General features: G+C 39.5%; 1 protein-coding gene across 1 annotated transcript in view; it reads left to right on the top strand.

Moving 5' to 3' along the window:
- USH2A (usherin) overlaps positions 1-20,327 on the top strand; it is a 587,033-nt gene that overhangs the window by 435,170 nt on the left and 131,536 nt on the right. Inside the window, exons 47-48 of the mRNA XM_058169610.1 lie at positions 9,691-9,889; positions 13,141-13,668. Of these exons, the coding sequence (XP_058025593.1) occupies positions 9,691-9,889; positions 13,141-13,668 (727 nt within the window). The remainder of the gene's footprint in view (positions 1-9,690; positions 9,890-13,140; positions 13,669-20,327) is intronic.

The raw sequence follows: 20,327 nt of genomic DNA, 5'->3' as shown, positions 1-20,327 counted from the left end.
TGATTAAAGGGAAATTCTGGGCATAACGGACCCAAATCATACGTAGTAGACATGGAGGACGGCCGGGTATGGAAATGCCACATAGACCAGTTAAGAAAACGTATACCAAACAAACTAGAAACCAAACAACCAGGCCCTGACTACCAATTGTTTGAATCTGCAGCTGACTCAAACCCGAGGCGAGCGGAGGACTTATCTGATTCCGATGAAGTCCAGCGACGCCAACCGGTTCCTCCTGAAGGCAACAGGAACGACTCAGCCAATAATCCAGGGCCGGACGGCCTAGAGGAGGAGCTGGGAGGAACAAACAGTCCCTCCAACCAGCTCGACTCTCTCCCAGAGAATGAACTGCGCAGGTCAGAAAGAGTTAGGAGACGCCCTGTCTACCTGCGTGACTACGTAGAGAAATAGCATGTAAATATTATGTAAATAGAGGTACAAAGCGTTCTGGGAGGGAAGGAGTGTAATGTATTTTGAACTTTGAGAGGGAATTTTGGGCGGGAAAATTGCACGTTGCTGATTGGTTGAAGCCTCAACCAAAAGAGTATTTAAAGAGGGGTTTTTGCCGATTGTACCTGCTGGGGTCACAATAAACTAGAGAGCTGTTGTCACTCACTGGTCTCCTGCCTCTTCATTGCCCGAACTTAACACATTTCATGGCAGCATACTCAGAGTTAAGATCAGGGATGTTAAACTCACGGCCTGTAGGCCGGATGCATCCACCCCCACCCATCCCCACCCCCATTTAGAGAAGGGGGGAAAGACACAATACATCACGTGACAGTAAGGTAACACCGCAAGTTTGACATCCCTGGTTAAAATAGTTATTTCTTCAGAGCTAACAGATTAACAGAGTTAGAAGGGACCTTATAGGGCATCTAGTCCAACCCAAGGTTGGACAGTCTCAAGCAGGAGATTGTATAACATTTCTGACAAATGGCAGTCCAATCTTTTCTTGAAAGTCTCAAGTGATGAAGCTCCCACAACTTCCGAAGGCAAACTGTTCCATTGGTTGATTGTTCTCACTGTCAGAAAGTTCCTCCTCATTTCTAGGTTGAATCTCTCCTTGGTCAGTCTCCATCCATTATTTCTTGCCTGGCCTTCAGGTGCTTTGGAAAACAGCTTGACCCCCTCCTCTCAGTGGCAGCCCCTCAAATATTGGAACACTGCTATCATGTCTCCCCTGGTCCTTCTTTTTACTAGACTAGTCATGTAACCATTCTTCATATGTTTTAGTCTCCAGTCCCCTAATCATCCTGGTTGCTCTCCTCTGAACTTTTTCTAGAGTCTCAACATCTTTTTTTATAGTGTGGTGACCAAAACTGGATGCAGTACTCTAGGTGTGGTCTTAGAGTGTATTAGTACCTCACTTGATCTTGATTGTATCCCTCTGTTAATACAGTTTAGGATTGCATTGGCTTTTTTAGCTACTGCTGCACACTGCTGGCTCATATTTAGCTGATTGTCCACTAAGACTCCAAGACCCCTCTCACAGTCACTGCTATTAAGCCTGGTTTCCCACATGTGTGCTTTTGGTTTTTCTTACCCAAGTGTAAGACTTTACTTTTCTCTACATTGAATTTCATTTTGTTAGATAGGCCCAGTGTTCAAGTCTGTCAAGTTCCATCTGGATCTTGAGCCTATCTTCTAAAGTGTTAACTATTCCTGCCAATTTAGTATCATCTGCAAATTGGTGAGTTCCCCTTCAAAGATCAAAGAAATTGATAGGACCTATAATACATTCTGTTCTGATTTATTAAACCTTATCAATTATATATTTGTGGCCATTTAATCTATTGCCTAAATGATACTGTAACACTGGGAAATTACAGATTTTCCTCCTCTAATTTCATGGATTAAATATTCTGGATTTTGGTTTCAATTAGATATTTCTCAAACACTGAAGACCAGAAATGGGTTAGAGAATTACCATGATTAGATCGATAGTTGTAATCCTATTAATTTATCACAAACTTTATATACTATATTTCCATTCAAATATGTTGAAATTCATTTATGGAGACCATTTATTTATTTATTTATTTATTTTATTAAATTTTTATACCGCCCTTCTCCCGAAGGACTCAGGGTGGTGTACAGCCGGAATAAAATACAAAATATATACAATTAAAAGAAATTAAAATAAACTATTACTAAACGGCCGGTAATTTAAAAGATTTAAAAATTTAAAATATTACTAAAACCCCAATTTAAAATCAACTATTTATGCCAGTCCTGCTTAAATGAATAAATATGCTTTTAGCTCACGATGAAAGGTCCGAAGATCAGGCACTTGACGTAAGCCAGGGGGGAGTTCGTTCCAGAGCGTCGGTGCTCCCACAGAGAAGGCCCTACTCCTGGGGGCCGCCAGCTAACATTGTTTGGCGGACGGCACCCTGAGAAGGCCCTCTCTGTGAGAGCGTACGGGTCGATGGGAGGCATAAGGTAACAGCAGGTGGTCTCGTAAGTACCCGGGTCCTATGCCATGGAGCGCTTTAAAGGTGGTAACCAGGAACTTGAAGCGTACCCGAAAGACTACAGGAAGCCAGTGCAGACTACGGAGCAGTGGTGTTACATGGGAGCCACGAGCGGCTCCCATTACCACTCGCGCAGCTGCATTCTGGACTAACTGCAGCCTCCAGGTGCACCTCAAGGGCAGCCCCATGTAGAGAGCATTGCAATAATCCAGCTGAGACATAACCAGAGCATGAGTGACTGTGCATAAGGCCTCCCGGTCAAGGAAGGGACGCAACTGGCGAACCAAGCGAACTTGGTAAAAGGCCTTCCTGGTGACGGCCGCCAGATGTTCATCAAAGGACAGCCGACCATCCAGGAGGACGCCCAAGTTGCGAAACACCTCCTTTGGGGCCACTAACTCGCCCCCAACAGTCAGCTGCGGGAGCAGCTGACTGTACCAGAATGCCGGCATCCACAGCCACTCCGTCTTGGAGGGATTGAGCTTGAGTCTGTTTCTCCCCATCCAGACCTGTACGGCTTCCAGGCACCAGGACAGCACTTTGACCGCTTCGTTGGGGTGGTCCGGGGTGGAAAAGTACAGCTGAGTATCATCAGCGTATAGATGATAACTCACCCCGAAACCACTGATGACCTCACCCAATGGCTTCATGTAGATGTTGAACAGGGTGGGCGAGAATCGACCCTGAGGTACCCCACAAGTGAGGCCTCGAGGATGACCTCTGCCCCCTGTCAACACCGTCTGCGACCGGTCAGAGAGATGGGAGGAGAACCACCGATGGCGGTGCCTCCACTCCCAATCCCTCCAACTGGCGCAGCAGGATACCATGGTCGATGGTATCAAAAGCCGCTGAGAGATCTAATAGGACCAAGGCAGAGGAACAACCCTGGCCCTGGCCCTCCAGAGGTCATCCACCAACGCAACCAAAGCCGTCTCCGTGCTGTAACCGGGTCGGAAGCCGGACTGGAACGGGTCTAGATAGACATAAATTCTAATCCAGTTTTAAGCATGAAACCAACTGGGTAACTCTGAATTAGTTTCTTTATTTCAACCATAGAAAGAAATAGTGACTAATTTACTCCACAAACATTGCCAAGAAAACAGCATAGATATCTCCAGGCAATCAGGGGTGAAATCCAGCAGGTTCTGACAGGTTCTGGACAACCGGCAGTGGAAATTTTGAGCACTTCAGAAAACCGGTAGCGGAAATTTTGACCAGTTCGGAGAACCAGCAAATACCACCTCTGGCTGGCCCCAGAGTAGGGTGGGAATGGAGATTTTGCAATATCTTTCCCCCGGGAGTGGGAAGGGAATGGGGATTTTGCAGTATCCTTCCCCTGCCACGCCCACCAAGCCACGGCCACCAAGCCACGCCCACAGAACTGGTAGTAAAAATAATTGGATTTCACCACTGCTAGGAATCAGGGGTGAAATCCAGCAGGTTCTGACAGGTTCTGGACAACCGGCAGTGGAAATTTTGAGCACTTCAGAAAACTGGTAGCGGAAATTTTGACCAGTTCGGAGAACCAGCAAATACCACCTCTGGCTGGCCCCAGAGTAGGGTGGGAATGGAGATTTTGCAATATCTTTCCCCCGGGAGTGGGAAGGGAATGGGGATTTTGCAGTATCCTTCTCCTGCCACGGCCACCAAGCCACGGCCACCAAGCCACGCCCACAGAACTGGTAGTAAAAATAATTGGATTTCACCACTGCTAGGAATCAAGACTGATTCCAAAGGGAGGGAGGGAGGGAGGGAGGGAGAGGAGGAGAAAAAGAGAGAGAATCATAGTTAATTATGGTTAGTCAAACCATAATTTAGAGTGAGATGTGAACATAAACATTCGTTTAGAGATGTACAGTCACATATTGCTGAACAGCATGACTAAATTCAAGTATGACTGCTTTTGAGGAGAGTTTGATTTCATCTTAATTCCATTTTGTGCAAAAACATTTTAACAAAATCAGTCGCAACTGGCGAACCAAGCGAACTTGGTAAAGGCCTCCTGGTGACGGCCGCCAGATGTTCATCAAAGGACAGCCGACCATCCAGGAGGACGCCCAAGTTGCGAACCACCTCCTTTGGGGCCACTAACTCGCCCCCAACAGTCAGCTGCGGGAGCAGCTGACTGTACCGGGGTGCCGGCATCCACAGCCACTCCGTCTTGGAGGGATTGAGCTTGAGTCTGTTTCTCCCCATCCAGACCCGTACGGCTTCCAGGCACCAGGACAGCACTTCGACCGCTTCGTTGGGGTGGTCCGGGGTGGAAAAGTACAGCTGAGTATCATCAGCGTACAGATGATAACTCACCCCGAAACCACTGATGACCTCACCCAGCGGCTTCATGTAGATGTTGAACAGGGTAGGCGAGAGAATCGACCCCTGAGGTACCCCACAAGTGAGGCCCCTCGAGGATGACCTCTGCTCCCCTGTCAACACCGTCTGTGACCGGTCAGAGAGATAGGAGGAGAACCACCGGTAAACGGTGCCTCCCACTCCCAATCCCTCCAACTGGCGCAGCAGGATACCATGGTCGATGGTATCAAAAGCCGCTGAGAGATCTAATAGGACCAAGGCAGAGGAACAACCCTGGCCCTGGCCCTCCAGAGGTCATCCACCAACGCGACCAAAGCCGTCTCCGTGCTGTAACCGGGTCGGAAGCCGGACTGGAACGGGTCTAGATAGACATAAATTCTAATCCAGTTTTAAGCATGAAACCAACTGGGTAACTCTGAATTAGTTTCTTTATTTCAACCATAGAAAGAAATAGTGACTAATTTACTCCACAAACATTGCCAAGAAAACAGCATAGATATCTCCAGGCAATCACTAGGAATCAGGGGTGAAATCCAGCAGGTTCTGACAGGTTCTGGACAACCGGCAGTGGAAATTTTGAGCACTTCAGAAAACTGGTAGCGGAAATTTTGACCAGTTCGGAGAACCAGCAAATACCACCTCTGGCTGGCCCCAGAGTAGGGTGGGAATGGAGATTTTGCAATATCTTTCCCCCGGGAGTGGGAAGGGAATGGGGATTTTGCAGTATCCTTCCCCTGCCACGCCCACCAAGCCACGGCCACCAAGCCACGCCCACAGAACTGGTAGTAAAAATAATTGGATTTCACCACTGCTAGGAATCAGGACTGATTCCAAAGGGAGGGAGGGAGGGAGGGAGGGAGAGGAGGAGAAAAAGAGAGAGAATCATAGTTAATTATGGTTAGTCAAACCATAACTTAGAGTGAGATGTGAACATAAACATTCGTTTAGAGATGTACAGTCACATATTGCTGAACAGCATGACTAAATTCAAGTATGACTGCTTTTGAGGAGAGTTTGATTTCATCTTAATTCCATTTTGTGCAAAAACATTTTAACAAAATCAGTATGCTGCGCAAAATGTCAAAGACCATGATACAAAATACTTGTCATTTAGTTTAGCTTATTTAGTTGCAAAATAATACACATTGAGATGGTATTTCAAATATTTCAAAATTTCATTTTTAACATTTAGTATCCCTTTCTTTGTTCCTTTGTTTCTTCTTTTTCACTCTTTTGTTCTTTCTTTTTATATGTTTGTCAGTAAATCATTGATATGTAAGGGGTATTTTTTCCTTTGAGTTGAATATGCAGTGAATATAAAATAGACTTCTACAGACTGTGGCATTAATTCAGTAAGTCAGATGAAGACTTCAGAATAATAATAGTGACTCTACAAGTAACCTGTGAAGTTATCCCTTCACAGTTGACATCAATTCTTCCACTACAGATTGTTATTGCTAGGTGTTCCTCTGTTTATACCTCAAGGTAGTGAAATAGTTCATTGTGTTATTTTTATTCTATAAGATGCCATTTTTATTATCTCAGCTGCTGTTTCTGAACGTAAGTCTCTAACTTTAAATAAATGCTAATTTACAGTGTCACAAAGAATTCTGACAGGTACTATGTACTTGGATTATATTATTTTCTAAAATGATCCATCCAAAGTTAGGAGATGTTAAGTTTCCCTCACAGCAGAAAAGATATAAGGATTTACTTAAATCTTAAACAGGCAAATGGAACTTAAAGAAAGTCATCTTTAGCTCATCAATGTTCACATTGTAATGTTGAAGGCTACCTTCAATAAACTTATTGTGGACAGATTGTAGCTCCACTTATTAATCTTCTACCCACAAGGTTGTAGGATTCACTTGTTTTTAATATTTATCCTAAAGCTCCATTCCTATTCTGGATGGGAGTTCTGCCAGTTGTAGTGCCAAACATCTGAAGCAAATTAGGTAGAAGTCTGACCTTGAGTAATTGCATGAGATCCTATTATTGTTGTTCTTGTTTCCATTTCCATTCAGTATTTTTATCCAGAGGGCATTCAAGGTATGTAACAAGGGGAGGGAATTTTAACCTTTTTACTTTAGCGTCTTCACTTCTAAAATCTTTTTTTCTATTACTGGAAACAAAAAGGATTTAAGAAAATGAAGGAGAAGAGTGAGGAAGAGTTTTCTTGAACAAAGCATCTGCAGATAAAAAGATTTCAACCTCCTCTCCCTTGTGTGGTGGTTCAGTTCAATTCACGGCTTTACTTGTGTTTAGAGTAAATTCAGAGGTTAACTGCATTCTGTATCATTAACATTATATGCAGTTCTTCCATGAAATATCTGCAGTATGATATTATAAGGAAGGAACTATTTAATTATTTACATTTCTACTCAGGCATCTTTTGAGGAATATATTTAATGCATGTTTTGAAGACACAGAACTGGATGAATATTCAGATCTTTACAATGAATCTTGAAATCCAGCACTTATATTTCAGAACATTTAAATTACACTGATAACCAATCAGAGTCGATGTCTCCCATAAATTTGTGTTGTGAACAGTTCCTTTTGTGACCCTTCCCCGACTGAGTTATTCTCTCCCAAGCTGAGAGAAATTCGGTAAAGAAAAGGGAGGAAATACAAATAGGAGAAAGTAAGTATTGGTTGAGGAATTGCAAATAGGTAGAAGAAAGGATTGATTTATTTAAGAAAAAGAATACATAAGTATATCAATGACAATATATAAAATAGTTTCCAATCTGCTGTACTTTGTGCTACTTATTTTAAATTCCTGGGCCTTTCCAAATCTAATTCCAAGTCCTAGAATTTTGATCCAACTTTCACTTTTTAAACTTCATGATAAATTTCTTTGACAATAAAAAAAAATAGGTATCACCAAGATAAACAGACTGTGCTGAATATTTAAATTGTTGCTAAACTTCAAGGCCAGGTAGCTCAGAGCCATTTTGCATCTTTGGAAAGATTTTTGTTATTATCTATTAATTCTTAAATACATCTAAATTGAATTGGGTTGAATGTGGCTACAAGCCTATTCATCACCCACTACTTCTCATGATTTTTCCCTGGTCTAGATTTATAGTCCTTATTGTCGATACCTTACAAATTCCTGCTACTATTGGTCTCATTCGAGACAATGACGAATCCGCATATAGACGAGAGGTCGAACGACTAGCCTTGTGGTGCAACCAAAACAATCTGGAACTGAACACACTCAAAACCGTAGAAATGGTGGTAGATCTTAGGAAAAACCCTTCCATGCTTTTACCTCTCACAATACTTGACAACACAGTATCAACAGTAGAAACCTTCAAATTTCTGGGTTCTATCATATCGCAAGATCTCAAATGGACAGCTAACATCAAAAACATCATTAAAAAAGGACAACAAAGAATGTTCTTTCTGCGCCAACTCAGTAAGCTCAAACTGCCCAAGGAGCTGCTGATCCAGTTCTACAGAGGAATTATTGAGTCTGTCATTTGCACCTCTATAACTGTCTGGTTCGGTTCTGCAACCCAACAAGAAAAACACAGACTTCAGAGGATAATTAGAACTGCAGAAAAAATAATTGCTACCAACTTGCCTTCCATTGAGGACCTGTATACTGCACGAATCAAGAAGAGAGCCGTGAAAATATTTGCAGATCCCTCGCATCCTGGACATAAACTGTTTCAACTCCTACCCTCAAAACGACGCTATAGAGCACTGCACACCAGAACAACTAGACACAAGAACAGTTTTTTCCCGAAGGCCATCACTCTGCTAAACAAATAATTCCCTCAACACTGTCAGACTATTTACTGAATCTGCACTACTATTAATCGTTTCATAGTTCCCATCACCAATCTCTTTCCACTTATGACTGTATGACTATAACTTGTTGCTGGCAATCCTTATGATTTATATTGATATATTGATCATCAATTGTGTTGTAAATGTTGTACCTTGATGAACGTATCTTTTCTTTTATGTACACTGAGAGCATATGCACCAAGACAAATTCCTTGTGTGTCCAATCACACTTGGCCAATAAAATTCTATTCTATTCTATTCTTCTTCTTACTATAGTTCTGACTTGGTTGCCCAGCAGATGGACTATGTAGGATGGCCAGATTCATCAAGAATGTATTTTGTATGTACTCCAAATGCCAGCATTATGCCTAGTGTTTAGTGTCTTTCCTGTAGTGGGAAAATGTGAGATGGCTGAAACCATTGAGGTGATCTTACCTGCAGATGATCAGCTTGTGCAGTTGAAAATTTTTCCAATACTTTCTCTAAAGAAGCTGAAATTACAAGATAATTGTGCTATAGTTCCTGCAAGCATTGTCTTAAGTCATCAGTGCCTTCACTGAAGGAAAAAGTGAAGGCACTGAAAGGACAAGATTGCTACAAGCCATTTTTTTTTACAAAAGAGTCAAGAGAATATCTATCAAAGGAGCTATGTCTTGCACGGCCAACAAGAGTTTTTTTAGGGGATGCAGTGTTTTGTTTCTGTCAAGTATATCTATAATATGTTACATTATGCTGAATTTATTAATGTAAAAATACTTGTTTGTAGAATCTGAAAGCAACTGAGGAGAGGTATTAAAGTGAGGCTGTGATTCTATTTTAAACTAAAATTTAGCACTTGTTTTCTATTAAATGTCAGTGTCAATTATATATCAGAGTCTTCAACTCTACTTTTCTGCCAAAGAATGAATCATAATTTAAGTGTTCTATAATGATCCTTCAGCAGAAGAGCCCCTTTAAAAAAAATCAGACCCATGTGAAGCTCCCTCCCATTGCAGCAAAGTTAAAAAGGACACCTGTAAGGATTTGAGTCTTAGCAGGAACTGAAGTAAATTACAGTTGGTATTAATTGAATTATGTGTTAATTGTTTTGCTGCTTCAGATCACTTCAGATTAACTGGACATCACCAGGACAACCAAATGGCGTTGTTTTAGGATATGAACTATTGCGTAAAGCTCAGCATCTCTGCCCTGATGCAAGGCAACTGTCAAAATGTCAAAGTGAAGGAATTTGCCTGCTCCTGGAATGCAACATTCATGAAAATATATGTGGAAGACGATGCTGTAATCCCCAGTTTAAGGTAACACCATGTAATATGCTGGCTTTAACCACCTCCACCTCCTCCTCCTCCTCCTCCTCCTCCTCCTCCTTCCATATCCAGCATTGGCAATCAAGTTGGCAATCCTATTTTTATCAACAGCCGCACAAAAAAAATGCTGTTGAGTTTTGTCCAAACCAGTCCCTTAGTTTTTGAAGCCATGATGTTCTTCTTCTGCCTGGACCTCATTTGCCTTCAATCTTTCCTTGGAGGATTAAGTGAAGTATGCCATATTTTTCTGGGTGTCGCATCATATGTACAAAATATTCTAACTTTTGCTTTTTTTATGATTTTGATGAGTTCCCTTGGCTTTCCCAGGTGGTTTATCACATCCTCATTTCTGATTTTATCAGCCCAACTTATATGTAAGTTTATATTACATCCTCCTGTAAATCCAGATTTCAGATGCTTCTGGTCTCTTTAAGTGGCTTTCTGTCAGAGACCAACTCTCCACTCTGTAGATCAGGATAGAAAAGATGTAGCATCTGCCAAGCCTGATTTTCAATCCTAGGTTTATATATATATATTATTTTTTATTTATTTGCATTTATATCCCGCCCTTCTCCGAAGACTCAGGGTGGCTTACACTATGTCAAGCAATAGTCTTCATCCATTTGTATATTATATACAAAGTCAACTTATTGTGACTACAGAAGACCTTTTTCATTTTGAAAAATGCTGTTTGAGCTTTCTTTATCCTTGTTTTTACATCAGTGGTCATGTCATGTTTAACCCCTATCTCAATCAAACTACAAGTAGTCCATGGCTTACAACAGTTCATTTAGTGGCTATTCAAAGTTACGTCACTGAAAAGAGTGACTTATGACCATTTTTCACACGACAATTGCAGCATCCCCATGGTCATGTGATCAAAATTTAGATGCTTGGCAACTGGGTCATATTTATGATGGTTGCAGTGTACCAGGGTCCTGGGATCATCTTTTGTGACATTCTGACAAGCAAAGTCAAGGGGAAAGTCAGATTCGCTTAATTCCTATGGTATTTAATTTAGTAACTGCAGTGATTCACTTAACAACTATGGCAAGAAAATTTGTAAAATGAGGCAAAATTCCTTTAGCAAATGTTTCACTTAGCAACAGAAATTTTGGGCTCAAGGGTGGTCATAAGTTAAGGACTACTTGTATAACAAGGATATCTAAAGGATCATCCACTTCTATATGAGCTTCTGCATATACATTTCCTAAAGCTGAACTAAAAATGCTTCCCTGGTCAAAAAGTGAATAATATACTGATTCAAACCAATATTTTTTACCTATAATACACAGAGTTTGAAATATTTGTCCAGGTAGAGGGTCTGCAGCAGTGGTGGATTTCAAAACTTTTTACTACTGGTTCTGTGGGTGTGACTTGATGGACATGGCAGGAGAAGGATACTGTAAAATCTCCATTCCCATTTCACTCCAGGAGATGGTTACTACAAAATCCCCATTTCCTCCCAATCAGCTGGGATTTGGGAGGCAGAGAATAGATGGGGGCGGGGCCAGTGGTGGGATTCAGCCAGTTCGCACCACTTTGAGAGAACCGGTTGTTAACTTTCTGAGCAGTTTGGCAAACTGGTTGTTGGAAGAAATCATTAGGGCAGAGAACCGGTTGTTAAATTACTTGAATCCCACCACTGGGCGGGGCCAGTCAGAATTTTTACTACTGGTTCTCCGAACTACTCAAAAATTCTGCTACCGGTTCTCCAGAACTGGTCAGAACCTGCTGAAACCCACCTCTGGTCTGCAGATAGTTAAAACCACTGCTGGAGCTGTCACGTATAACAACAGCACATGACACAGGTTACTGGTTTCCTTCACCAAATGTTCAATTCATTGATGTCTGATTTTGCGTTATTAATGCATGCAGGATTATGCTTACAAATCAGAACCATTTTATAAAATTATTTTACATTTATACCTTTGAACAGTTGATATATTTAGTTAGTCATCTTCCAGCCTTGTCTGCAGCAAAGGGAACATATTGATCTGCCCACACAACTGTTAGGAAATATATTTAGTGATATGTTTTGTATTCTTGGAAATTATTATTTACTTAATATTTAATACTGCTTTAATGGTGGCCTAAGGTTAGTTATTTCATTTAAAATGTAGCTTTAGAGGATCCCATGAAATGAAGTAAAACAATTATTTCAAGTTAAATAAATTTATTTGTAAATTAATAAACACATTAATAAACAGTGTCATTGAAAGAGGAGAACATTTATTTATTTATTTATTTTATTTGTTGAGTATGTATTAAATAATATATATAAGTGTAAGCATGAATTGAACACAAAAAATGAATACAATTAAAGGGAACATTAGGACAGGGATGGTAGGCACGCTGGTGTTCTTATGCACACCCCTTACAGACCTCTTAGGAATGGGGTGAGGTCAACAGTAGCCAGTCTAAGGTTAAAATTTTGGGGGTTTGGGGAAGAAACCACAGAGTCAGGTAGTGCATTCCAGGCGTTGACCACTCTGTTGCTGAAGACATATTTTCCGCAATCAAGTTTTGTGCGGTTTTCCTTCAGTTTGTATCTATTGTGTGCTCGAGTACTGTTGTGGTTGAAGAACATAAGGGACAGAAAGCATAGTAACATTGCAGTTTCTAAGACATGAAGACAATAGTAAAATGCACAGGGGAGGAATCTGTCATCAAATTGGGATTTATTGGAAAAGTGCAACTCTTAAGGTGAAATCTGTGCAAGGAAGGAACAGGTAGGTTCTGGATAATGGGCAACTGCTGGGAAGTCAACTATCTTTAGTCAGCTATGATCTATAGGGGACAGTGCATAAATGTTTAGGTTGAGTTGAAGGATGAGTATTATGTAATGTTAGATGAGTTGGGAAGAGATTTAGATGAGTCGAGTATTCATTTTTTTGTGTTGTAATTTGTTTTATCAGATTGATGAAACTTTGTTCAATAACTGTTAGAATTTTTTTTCTAAGTTTTGTTCAATAGCTAGTATTCTTTTTTTCTATGTTTTGTTCAATATCTAGAATTCTTTTTTCTAAGTTTTGTTCAATAGTTGCTATTATTCTTGTTTCCAAGTTTTTTATCAGCGTCAATGGTTGATCTTTTGGATTTTTTGGCTGGCATGGTAAATTTTTTTATTTTTTTATTTAATTATTATGTAATTAGTATTCAAGCAGTATTATTCTTATTTCTTTTAATTTATTTCACTCTTACCAATTTCAACAATTGAAGAAGTATCTTCTCTTAAATAGATCTTTCTTAACTTCTATCTCTCAGTGATATTGAGGAATCCTCGTTTGCAAGCTTTGGCAGAGGGGGAAGCCCGATGTCAGTCTCAGGAATCCCCGGCAACAAGCCTCGGCTGTGGGGAAAGCCTGGTGTTGGCGACGGTGGTGGGAATTCCAGCAGCAAGTCCCGGTGGTGGGGGAAGCCCTCCTCAGCGCCGGGGATTTCCGGCAGCAAGTTTTGGTGGTGGGAAAAGCTCGGTGTCCATCACGGTGGTGGGATTCCCCAGCAGCAAGTCCCAGCGGTGGGGGAAGCCCTCCTTTGCGTCGGGAACCCCGGCAGTGAGCCGGGCGTCGGTCACAGCAGTGGGAATCCCCAACAGCAAGCAGCGGCAGTGGGGAAAGCCCTCCCCAGCACAGCCACAATGGCGGGAAATCCAAAATTTAGGTTGTAGCTCCAGTGGCATCGCTCACCCTGGCAGTGACAGTCGCTTCCAAATTCCAGCCGAGCAACGGCGGATGTCAAATCGCGGCAGTGGCGTGGACCAGCAGAGGGTTGTGTAGGTCACCTGTATCCTGTTAGTGGCATGTGGGCGGCGATGGTGGCAGTCGCCAAATATGTATCTCTTGAATTTACTGGGCCGTTGAGTCGGTGGAGCCGGTGTTTGGCTTTAAAGAGGCAATTTGATCACTCGGTTCTGGGTCAGGTTTCTAAGAACGGCCGTTACAAGATGGCAGTAGTAACGGCAGTTGGGCAGTTGCCGGTGGTTATGGAGGAGCGATATGCTGGGATTAACGCTCTCGGAATATATCAGTCGGGTCCTCAGGACTTCGTCAAAGTGGGGACACCTTTCAGTCACGGTAGTGGGGGATATTTAATCAATAATTGTGATTTGATCTTAGATCTCAGAGGAGCCCCTCTCTTGTTCTGTTGCTCTCGTGCTCACCGGAACCAGAAATATATTATAAACATCTGCACTGCTGAATGGGAACAAGCCCACTGTTGATTTTTATTTTTAGCATAACATAACACTTTCTCAATGGTACCTGCAGATCCATCCTGATTATGCAGACCCATTTCAAAAAATATTATGCTACCTTTATTGTGCTGGTGTAAAAATGAAAAGAGATAACTAGGGAGTATTCCCTGGTGCATTTTTGTCTTTTTTATCATTTATCACAATCTAGATGGAAAATATTAGCTTATTGAGATGGTTAAATTCCTTTTGGGTTACTTGGTTGATTGACTGATTTGATGCTACCGTACAGCAAATCCATTTAGTTTTATCTATAAGTGGGTGGTTGTTTATGTGCTAATGATGAACAACTCTGAATGAGGCCTATCATGATTTGTCAGAAATATTTTAAACTTGTGGTCATTTGCAGATTAATATTTATGTTAGTTGCAAGTTAAGAGTTGGATCAATACGGCAGTCAGAACAGTAGACACCTATACATTTTTTATTGACAAATGAGGTAGAAAACTCTTAGTTTGAAGGTAAGATTTAATATAATAAAATAATGTCCCTATTTGTCAGAAGCAGCATCACACATGTAGTGACAGTGTGTATTCATAAGATTTGTTGTCAGACAAAGCATCAATTAGGAAAGTGAATTATCTCAGTGATTCAAACGAAAATATAAATTATGCTGGCTGACATAACCTTAACCACAAAGTCTGTAAGATGATGGATCAGTCCAGGCAGTGTTTGCCATTTCCCCTTAAAATGAATATTTGTTTATGGTATATATTTTTTCTCTTTAAGATTATGGAACAAAGTAAAATATATTGTACAACTTAGGTACCAGATAAATTGTACAATATATTTACTTTGTTCTATAATCTCTAAAACTATCTTAAGCAGTCACTAAGGTAGATTTTCTCATATACAAGTATGTTTTGAGGCTTGAAAATCCTGTTTGTCATTTAATGATAATTGAGTTTTAATATATATCCCTTCCTCTCTATTAGTCCAATAAATCAAGGCCTTATTCTACCATCCTGCTTTTCATAAGCCACCCAGCCAACCGTGTACTGAGGGAAATATGATCCCCAAAGTCAATTATCTGGAAGGAGGAGGTTTCCAGACTCGGTGGCCATGATGGACAAGTTAATCAACTTGAAATAAGACAAGTTTCTGCTTATTTTCTTGACTTTAGTATTATAATAACACTTTGCTGAATATATTCTCTATATTGTCTTCACATACTTATGGTAAGAATCTGTAGACTGGTTACAAATACTTTTCATTGGAAGGATTTCTGCAAAGTATTCTTTTGTATACACTATTTTTCACTGGATTTTATTTTAGCAGAACCGGGATATTAATCAGCGTTACTATAGCCGTGAATTTCCTGTTTTGGGCCAAAGGCCTCCATACTGGGGTGTTTTTTTTTATTATTATTATTTCAAGAATAAATTATATTCATTATTTTCCTTTGCAAATGAAACAGAACATTAAATTTTAAAAAGCTGAATTTTATGTATTCAATTTATATGGCTGCCCATTTTAACCAGTGACCCTGGATCATGAACACAATTTAAAAAATAAAACAATTACAATAACATAAAAATTAAATATTACTACCAGAGAATAAATCATGCATCATAATTGCTAAAACAACCAAGGAATGGGTCCCTGTGCATACTCAGGATCTTAGCACCCGGACAAAAAGCCAAGTCCTTAATGACTTAAAAAAAAATTCAGCTGGATTTGGGTTTGGGTTATTAACTATTTTTAAGTCTAAGGTGTTATGTGTCAGATGTTTATCTGTTTGAATTCTAAAGTTACAGAGCAATTTCACTTCATTTCTTCATTTTTTTATTACTTTGTCTATTTTGTAGTCCCAGCAGTTTTTACTTGCAAATAGTATTTCTTGCAGATATTCCAATGCACCATTGTTGTTACTTTGTCATGCCGCTGTTCCTAGTCAGTCTTATGCGATCTTCTTGCAGCAGCTAACTAGGTGGGCCACACTTTCTTTGCAAAGGTGGCATTTGCTGTCCATAGCTGTCTTCTCAATTCTAGCTTTATATGCCTTTATTCTTTGCTTTTGATGTTTGCTATCTGTGGTCCAACTAGTTCAGTATTGTTAACATAAGAATCAATACAATGACAAACAGTAGTGGAGACAATAAGTCTCCTTGAAAACTTCTCTCTTGATATTAACCCCTCCCAGTGTATCACCATTAACCAGAAACTTTGTCTTCCATTGTGCCATTGATCTTTGCACAAAGCATCTGTTGTTTCTATTGGCTCCTGTTATTTTAATTTATAACCTATTATTTATTTTATTGGGTTTTTATATTTGTAAGCCGCCCAGAGTCACTGAGAGTGAGTTGGGTGGCCATATAAATTTTCTTAAATAAATAAATATCATTTCTCAATATTTTTCCTACTGTTTCTCATTCAATTTGCTGAAAGAGGGTTTTCCTAGAAGATGTTTTCCCAAAATGAAGAGAATGTCTGAATGCAAACAATGCTGAAATTCTTTGTGATAATTTAATTATAAGGTGACCAAGCTATAAATTTCAAAGGAAGCTATCAGAATGGAACTTCTATTTTTTTTTCCACATTAATAAACTTAAGCAGCTTAGGAAGCTACAAATTTCGAGAAATGATAATACAATGATTTGTATTCAACTCTTCTGCCTAGTAGAATATATCTCTCTCATTAAAATGAAGTTCAAAAACAGCATAATAGATGGCAAATATCACTTTTATAAACCCCATGCTCCTGGTTAGACCAGCCCAAGAATAAGGCATAATATTTTTTTAAAAAAACTTTAGAGGATCTGAAAGGCAGATTGTAGGACAGAATTAATTTTATTCTAATTCTCTTGCATGCAAACTACTATCAACTGTTTTAACTAATAGGCAGCTTGATCTAATTGGGATCAGATGCTACAAAATATTTTGCAGAATCATGGAAAACTTTTTCATTTGTAGACTCATCTAAGGGAGTCCTTTTTTCTCTTTTTCCATCTTATTTTGAAATCAAATTATACAAACTATACTGATGCTGATGAGAACATAGAAAATAATTAGGAAAAAGCAGTATTTTTAATTGGATGGCTTAGGAAAGCAGATATATAAGTCTGATTACACCATCCTAAATTGCCAGCCCTAAATAAAAGATGATGAGATAATACAGGCCTAATAAGAACCCTGGCTGGCTAGTATACACTTAAATATAAGAGGATGAAATAATGATGATCATTACCAATTTCAGTAGTTGGCTTTTTGGGGGGATATGACATAATCCCGATAGTTCTTAAATACATTTTGTTTTATGGGCTGATAATGCATATCCTCTGGGCTTCAGACCAATACAAATAGGATCTGTCCTAAAATGCTGCCAAAAATGCTATTTTGTAATTTATAGCCTGTTGCAAAGGATGTTGGGGAGCTACATAACAGTTCAAAGATACAAATGGGAGGCTGGCTGAATCACGTAATTTCAAGGGTATGCTGAGTATAAGTAAATTGTAAGCTGTTTAAGAGGTACATAATGGGCAAATAATATCGATGGAATCTTGCCTCAGAAAAATCATTGAGTTGATGACAAGAAGTTTTACTGGGAAAGAGATAGCTTAGAAGGATTTGAAAATTTAAAGCACTTTTGACATTTAAGATAATTGTTCAAAGAGCAGTATAAATTGAAGCCTTGGTCCTTTCCTGAACACTAATTTCTCATCACTGAATAGCAATACTATTACTGCTGCTGCTGCTATTTCTCTTGTTCCTCATAATAGAAATAATATTCCCATATTTCCATCCAGAGCTTCATAAAGCACCCTTCAATATAAAAATGCAAACTATTCAAACAAATAAACGTTGTTAAAATACATTCAATCTAAAAGTAATCCTGATTAAAGAACTGTTTTAATTTCCCTTCCTTTTAATGCTAAATGAGAAACCAGTGATTGTAAGCAGGAGGGTTGGCAGAAAATAGGAAAACAGCAAGAAACCAGCCAAGCATTCCACACTGGCCAGCTGATCAATTGGCCAATAGAAAAATAGTTGACTGTGTGCATTACATTCTTTATAATCAGAAAGCATATGCAGTCATGGCATACAAATATACATGATATAGGATGGCAATAGGCATAACTGGACTGTAAAAAGTCCAAGTGACCACTAAATGACAATAAAATGTTTTCTGTATCTTTTTGCTGTCATCTAGTGGTCATCTGAATTTTGCAGCTGGTATTCTTGTTATGGCAATAACCCTGCTGCCAGGGGTTCTGAAGCCCTTTTATACTGCAAACTCATGTTTTCCTGCTGTTTTTTGTTACTAACAGTGGCTAAGACAAAAATCAGGTCTGTACTTTGAAAGGCTTCTTTGCTCCTCTGCAATTTGTTTGTGTCAAAGGAGGCCTGGCAAAAGTATATTCCCAAATTACATTGGAGAAGTGTGTTTCGTGTCTAACTTAACCCATTATTCAAAGTTGCAAAACAGATTTTAGGCTAATTGAAAAGCTGCAAATGCAGTCTGCATTCAAAAGGATTCAAAAACTGTGGTTTGGATCCAGGTTATGTTTTCTGAGCACAGAAGGATTCCGTTTGTCTGTATGCAGAAAACGGGAAATACACTGAATCGTTTCTGTCAAGGAATGAGTGATTTTTCATCAACCTGGGGAAATAATTTCCCAAAACCACCCACCTCTATGGATGACATACACATACAAAAGGACAAAACTTGCACTGTGGCAATGCAATGCTGCTTTCATCATTTTCCCTCCCCCTGGAAGACACCTCCATGTTAGAAAGAATGTGGGAAATTATTGCCTTTGCGCTGAGTAGAGAATTTTCCAAATGTTAAGGAATGGCTCTGAATTATAATTTATCAAAATTAGCAAATCTGATATATCTTAGGCCCATCTCTTATTTTTAAAGCAATACTTTTGCCTTTTATTTATTTATGTATTTATTTATTAAACACATTTAATGGTACACATTTATAGAGGAAGCAATAAAATATATGAATTTTTCTCATTTAATGATTAACCACTTTAAAAGGTTGGCTTCATAACCAGTATGAATTTCTGTAATTTTCTTTATCTTCTGTTCACTCCGATTCTTAGCTTCTCACTTGTTTAAAAGTAATTGCAGCAAGAAAAATGAATGTCACAGTATTACTGATATGCTCAGAAGAACTCAGTGGGACTAATCACATGAATAGCATTAGTGCCTAAAGGAATAACAGTACCCTAACAAGCTTGTCTATGAACTGGATAGTAGCTTTCCACTAATAATGTTGCACTCTCATCTGTCAGTGTTTAGATAAATATTTTATTCTACCGTAGACTTTCATTAAACTTATGAGCTGATGCCTGTTATGTGAGGTAGAGAGACAGAAGACTGTACTTAAGAATTTGTTCTCTGGACTCTTCTGGAACAGGACTTAAATAAATAATCAAGTGGATATCAAAATAGAAATACATGGGATGGTGGGAGGAAATGTAATAAAACTGAAGAGAGAATCACACTATATTTCTCTTTTCTGTTACAAAACTAGTTCTTGGTCTTCCTTCTGTAATACATCAGAGAATTATTCAGAAGTCATACTGGGAGTGCAACATAGGTACTTCCCCTTTTTACCACATTACCTAGATCTTAATGAACTTAATGATGATTTAGAGAATATCAACCTGCTGCACCATTCTAAGCTATTGTATTTTTTGGAGTATAAGATGCACCTTTTCACCCCCCAAAAGAGGGTGAAAATCTGGGTGCATTTTATATTCTGAATGTAGCCCCTCCCAGCCTCTGAAACAGAGGTTTTAGAGGCTGAAAAAAGCCTCTGAAGTGGATCTTCAGAAAAAAAGCCCCTGAAACGGAGCTTCAGAAAAAAAAAGCCTCTGAAACGGAGGCTTCAGAAGCTGAAAAAAAAAGCAAAGCACAGAGCTCACAACCAACAAACCTGTTGCTAAAATTCACCTCTGGAAACAGCTAATTATGGGTATTCCAGGAGGCTAATCCACCCACCATTCAGCTTTTTTCTTATTTTCTTCCCCCAAAACTAAGGTGAGTCTTATACTCCGGTGCATCTTATAGTCCGAAAAATATGATATATCTGGTATATAGTGACTAATGTGGTCTTCCAAAGGTAAGGAAGAAATATATCTCTGTAAAGCCAGTTGACAATTGCATCTGAAGAGGGATCTGGAAATGTTGCCTGTCTCCCATTTATAGACCGCAGTTTGGTTT

This window comes from Ahaetulla prasina, chromosome 1 (genome assembly GCF_028640845.1).
Source record: "Ahaetulla prasina isolate Xishuangbanna chromosome 1, ASM2864084v1, whole genome shotgun sequence".
In the NCBI taxonomy this organism is placed as follows: Eukaryota; Metazoa; Chordata; class Lepidosauria; order Squamata; family Colubridae; genus Ahaetulla; species Ahaetulla prasina.
This window is presented reverse-complemented; position numbering and strand designations above follow the sequence as displayed.